Here is a 6,283-nt window from a genome sequence, read left to right as displayed (position 1 = left end):
GAAATGTATTTTAAGAATATATACATTATTTCTAGACATTTTTTTAAGTAAATATCTCATCATATTGGCAGATAATTTTGCTTGTTTTAAGGAATGAGCTTGAAACCAGCTAAATAATTTGGCAGTGAGATAATTTTACTTGATAAAATTACTTAAAACAGGTAAAAAGTCTAGAAATAGGCTGGATGATCTTATAATATGTGCATAGTCATCTCAAAATAAGACAGATATATTGACTAAATTTAAGATTGTTTCATTTGCATGCTACTTTTGCAGGGTGCAAGAGCTGTCTGGATACTTTTAGAAATGTGTATGTGAACATGAAAATGAACAGAAAGGAGACAAAACCTGCTATTTAAATATTAAATATTATTTTCACTTTTATTACATAATAGTTTACAGGTTACAAACAGAACATTTCTTTGTTTGGTCACATATACTTTTACACTCATTAACCTTAAATACAAAATTTGATCAGATTATGCATCTAGCAACAGATGAAATATTATAAATATAGATGAAATATTATATAATAATATAAATTATAGTATAAATTACTTTTAAAAGCAAAACATTTAACCTTCACTAAAGAAAAATCATTGACTCAGCATCTAGGCCACTAATTTTGGGCCTAAGCATTGATCTTCGACTAGAACCCTCAAAAATGACACAGAGATAGGTGAAATAGCAGATCAGCTTTATGATCCAGATGTCACAAATGTCAGATGTCATGTCACGTTTGTATGGGGACAGAAAAAATCAGGTATAAAAAGAGACAATTAACAAAAAAAAAGTCAAAGGCACTTTCATTTGCATCATTTAAAATTCCTTAAGAACATTTTAAAAAACACTTAGAACTTAAAAAAATATTTGAAGACTATCTATTTATTGTCTGAGTGTCTGTTTCACGTAAAGGACACCCAGAAAATATTTTTTTTTAAAAGTTGAAATACACAGAGCTGTCACTAGCCTATTTGTAAACCTCATAAATTTCAGGGTGCAGTATCACACATCCACTTCAGCCAAAAAGTTGTAATAGTCCTTCATAAAAGGTAATGGGTTTCATTAAATTATATTTAAATATATTTCTACATACATCTGAGTGAGGACTCAGTGGTGCTCCCTTAACCAAAGAAGCCATGGAAGAACACGCAGACAGTGAGAAGGATGATGGCGTTAGCATTGACCACGTTCCTCCACAGCGGCTGCTCGGTTGTGTCCGTCATCATCTTCTTCAGCTCCACCTCTTGTTCTTTAGTAAGTTTTGGTGCCTTCTTCTCCTCAAAGCCACAGAAACAGTTGTAGGCTTTCCTCCAGCAGCTCGGCTCTGCTTCCGGCTCTGCAAGATTGAACAGTGAAGAGGTCAGAGAAACTGTGTATCTTTGTATTATTAAACTTTAAGGAACTGCATGTGGGACCATAGTTCAATTACTCCCTCTTGTGAAACATAAATATAATTTTAATTGTATTACAATTTGTTGAAGTTGCAGTTATATGTTGCAGTAATCACCAATGATAACCCATGTTGTAATTTATTTCTCACTTGCAACTAGAAACAAGCAGAGAAATGTAAAACTTTCTATTGAATACAGTCCTGTTTTGTATAAAGACAAACCATATTTTCTTTTTTTCTTGTTTTCATCATCGTCTGGCATAGAATCAAATGGAAAAAAGTCAAACAGTGTATGTAAATCTTACATAAAACCACATAAGTATGTAATTATATGAAGTAAATTGAATGTATAGCTAAAGGGCAATAAAAGCTCTGGATTTCAAAGGTTTAACTACAGATTCCCAGTAGCTTGTGGAAGTTTAACTGCTTTTGGCCAGGATTGAAACATTTTGGTGTTTTATGAGGTTCCATCCTGAATATCGTCACTCAGAAAGCTGTATGTTTAATGAGATTCATTATTGTAATAAATGAAGTGACTTACCATCTATATCCATTGAGTTGTCTGGTTCTTCGATTCTGTCATCTGCTTCAAGATCGATTCTCTCCTCTTGGCTGTTTCTCAAACTCCAGCACAACCTGTACAGCTGCAAAATGTGTCAAAAATGACACATTTATACACAGTACGCTACATATGATGGCCAGTTATGAACACAGCACTGCAGTTATGGGGACCAGTAACATGCACAGCAAGAAATGTATGGGGGCCAGTTATATACACACAGCACTGCATCTATGAAGACCAGTTATATATACACAGCTCTGCATTTAAGAGGCCCAGTTTTACACACACAGCACTGCTCTTATGGGGCCAGTTATATACATACTGCACAGTATTTATGAGACCAGTTACATACAGGGTGAGTCAAAAGTCACAGGACACCATTTTATTTTATTTTAATTTTTATGCTGTCACAAGCCTCCACGATGCGGTGCTGAAAGTACTGTTTGTTGCGGACTTTCTCAGCATACACAATTTATTTGATATGACCACTGAAATAAAAATCGATAATAAAATATAAAATAAAATAAAATGGTGTCCTGTGACTTTTGACTCACCCTGTACATACAGCACTGAATTTATGGGAACCTGTAATATACGCACAGCATGAGACCAGTTATATACATACAGCACTGTATTTAAAGGACCAGTTATATAAACACAGCACAGCCTTTATGAGGAACACTAATCCACACAGCACTGCATATTAGGGGACAAGTTATACACATAGCACAGCATTTACGGGGACCAGTTAAACAGACAAAACAACATTAATGTGCACCAGCTACACAGACAACATGTTATTTATGAAGACCAGTTATAAACACAGCAAACTGTTTATGGGTCTAGTTATACACACACAGCACTGTACTTATGGGGACAAGCCATACACACACTATGGCATTCAAGGGGACCACTTATACATAAACCTAGGGGGTTTGTACAGCAGGAATAGGCAGGTCTAGTTCGGGATGGCCAGTGTCTAATTTCTTTATTTGTACTACTGTCCAAAATTAAAATAGCAGAATGTACCTCAATTATAACAAAGTGACCAAAACGTGTAAAAGAAATCCACACTATATTCTTTTAGATTCATCAAGATAGTTGTAATAGATGAACCGTGTGTGTGTGTGTGTGTGTGTGTGTGTGTGTGTGTGTGTGTGTGTGTGTGTCTTACATGTTTATCGTCGATGGGTTTGGTCATTAGAGAAATCCCCAGCACTACAATGAGGGAGATCCCAAACAGAATGAGGCCGAAGTAGAGGTAGTGCACCCCACAGATAATGTCAGGACAGTTGCTGGGCTGAACGCAGCTTCCTGTCCCATATGCAAACTCAGTTAACATCCGTGCAAGGCCAATGGCCAACCCAATCAGCAGCCCGTAGAAGGCCCCCTGGAACCAAAAAATAGCATTAATGCCACTGCCTATGTTTTCTTGTGATAGTGATACAGAAAATGTACTGACTGAACTGTGTAAAGAATACTTGGTAGAGGACTAAATGGACTGGTGTGGAGACTTACCTGCTCATTGACTCTCTTACAGAAAATGGCCAGGGTGAACACAGCAGCAATGGGCGGGGCCAAGTAACTGGTAACTGACTGAATGTAATCAAACAGCTGCCCACTCTGAGCTGTTTGCACAATGGGAATCCAAGCGATACTGATGCCAATCAGAACCAAAATAAACAACCTACACAGACATACACACAACATAGTTTCTTTAAGTTATGAAGACCCAGCAAATGGACCAAAAGAAATGACCCAAAAGCACTTAGGAAAAAAGTGTGGCTCCTTTGACCCCTCTATGACACCTTCTTTCAATTGGTATGTGATTGGTTCCTAGGTGCCTCACAGTTAGAAAAATTATGGCACCTATACATGGCGTATATATATATATATATATATATATATATATATATATATATATATATGAACATAAATACACACACACCTAAAGTTTAGTTTCATAGTATAGGGGTAACTAAACAGTGGTTACTTGATAGTAAGGCTCCGGTCGGTCTAATGACTGAATAATCAGCCTGCAGTTACAGGGGTTAAAGTAAAATGCAAGGCATAACTAAATGAGTAAAATCTACTTTGTGGTCTATAGTAAAGCATGAGAATAGGTACTGTCATATTGTGCAGTATTTCTATTAGCAGTAAAACAGAGCTTTTGCGAACCTGCCAGCAATCATTAGCTCTTTCTCTGAGGCTTTACGGCGGATCCTGGCATAGATGTCCATGGTGAAGAGGGTGCTGGCACTGTTGAAGATTGATGTGAGTGAGCTCATCAGAGACGCCAGCATAACTGACAGCATCAATCCCCTCAGACCTACACACAAGCACATACACACATAATCAGTGAGAATCATCATGGCTACCTAAATGGCTTTGAGACATTTCTGAAGTTTGAAGTTGAATTTTGAAAAAATTCCACAGTTTCCCTTTTAGTCCAAATATAGTTGATCAGGCAAGACATGTCTGGTGTCTAAAGTTTGTTCTTTGGTTTTGCACGGGAGCTACAAGGCTCATATGTAATGGTAGCTTATAACTCACCAATTAGCAAAGTGCTAATTGCATATCTGTTATTAAACACACTCATTTGACAAAGTCCATTTCATCGCTAAAAGCAGCAGTGGCAGTTCTAGAAACTTAAATTCCATCCACACATGGCGCTTTATGGATAAGACTGGACATACAGTGTCAGAAACCACATAAACATATCAGTAAGCACTTATTATTGATTTATTTATTTATTTAGTTATGCTTGGTCAAAAAGGTAGTTTGTAAGACAAATGGAATAAAAATATTTTTATTTGATTGTTAGATGACAATCTTTACTTCATCAAAAAAGTGCAATAGCAGCATTCAGAAATTGCGTTACTAACAACATGATCATTTATTTTTGCTAAACCATTGATTTAAAATATGAACCATACGTCCTCTGAAACTGACGAATTATGGCTCACCATCAGGCATGAGGTTCAACACCATTTTGGGGTAGGCGATGTTGGTGCAGCCCACCTCAGTATCACACACATCCTTACACACCTGAGGAACCACACATGCCACCTCATCTACAGAGACAGAGAAAATCAAAGTGTGAGCAAATGATATTCATAAACACACATGTGCAAACACACACTCATACACACAGAAGACCCTCATATATACATACATATATATATATATATATATAGAGTGAGAGAGAGAGAGAGAGAGAGAGAGAGAGAGAGAGAGAGAGAGAGAGAGAAAGATGACAATAATAATACAGTAATTATTATCTATGTCATAAGAAAACACCTATTACATAATAATAATAATAATAATAATAACAATATTAATAATAATACCAAAATTACAGAAAAAATATGGAAAAATTACAGAAATTACAGAATCTCTAAAGAAAGCCTTCAAGGGATGATCCACAGATGCTCAAATCATCAACTGTCTGATGTTAGGAAATATTAAGGTAAATTTAATTGATAATCAACTGAATGTAAGCCAAAGACAAGTTAAGCACCCGCAAAGTATTTACAGTTGACTTTCCAAAAAAGTGTTCCAAAAATGTAGTTATATGTACAAATTCAAAATAACAAAGTTCTATATTTATTATATCTGTATGGCACATTTCCATAACACAAAGCCAAAAACAGCATACATAAAGTAACAGACAACATGAAGAACCTTAAATGAATAAACAGACGATAGGAAAACAAGCAGAACATAACTAAAAAAAGATGCATACATAAACAGTTGATATGTGCAAAATTCTCTCACCGGTATAGAGCACTCTGCTGATCATGCCAGGCATCACCATGAGGAACATGGGCAGGAGTTTGAGGTAACCACAAAGAATACATCCAGCCTTCACATGGGACATGTTCTTTGCAGATAAACACCGCTGGACAATCACCTGAAATTGCACACAGTCTCAGCACATGAAGCAATTTGCTGAACAATTGTAGATTTTCAGTCAAAAGCAATAATGTTTGAATGTCATGTAATTTTATAAAATAGAAGACCATAGTCATACTAGTAAATCTGCAATCACCTAACTAAGAATCTAAGAATCCTAACTGAACTTTCATGCTGCTTTTACAAATCACTTCTGTCCCGACCAGTGTGAAGGAAAACTCCAGATTATTGAGGAAAAAATCTCATGTTTTGAGGACCATGTGTGTCCAGTGTAAAAGAACACTGTGCACAGATTGGGGTGTTTAAGATTGACTAGGCCACAAGCCGTGGACTTTACACCATGGCAATAGAGTTTGACTAGGCCACAAGCCAGGGACTTTACACCATGGCAACAGAGTTTGACTAGGCCACAG

At 36.4% G+C, this 6,283-nt stretch overlaps 1 protein-coding gene across 1 annotated transcript in view; it reads right to left on the bottom strand.

The window, feature by feature from the left end:
• Positions 1-368: 368 nt before the first annotated feature.
• The window catches only part of slc5a1 (solute carrier family 5 member 1), a 15,686-nt gene continuing 9,771 nt past the window's right edge, over positions 369-6,283 (bottom strand). Inside the window, exons 9-15 of the mRNA XM_017697228.2 lie at positions 5,733-5,868; positions 4,922-5,029; positions 4,134-4,284; positions 3,474-3,642; positions 3,130-3,345; positions 1,935-2,037; positions 369-1,339 (exon numbers count right to left, since the gene is read on the bottom strand). Coding sequence (XP_017552717.1) covers positions 1,125-1,339; positions 1,935-2,037; positions 3,130-3,345; positions 3,474-3,642; positions 4,134-4,284; positions 4,922-5,029; positions 5,733-5,868 — 1,098 coding nt within the window. The 3' untranslated portion in view covers positions 369-1,124. The remainder of the gene's footprint in view (positions 1,340-1,934; positions 2,038-3,129; positions 3,346-3,473; positions 3,643-4,133; positions 4,285-4,921; positions 5,030-5,732; positions 5,869-6,283) is intronic.

Source organism: Pygocentrus nattereri, chromosome 18 (assembly GCF_015220715.1).
Source record: "Pygocentrus nattereri isolate fPygNat1 chromosome 18, fPygNat1.pri, whole genome shotgun sequence".
Lineage (NCBI taxonomy): Eukaryota > Metazoa > Chordata > Actinopteri > Characiformes > Serrasalmidae > Pygocentrus > Pygocentrus nattereri.
Note: the sequence above shows the minus strand (reverse complement) of the source record. Positions and strands in the feature narration are given on the sequence as shown.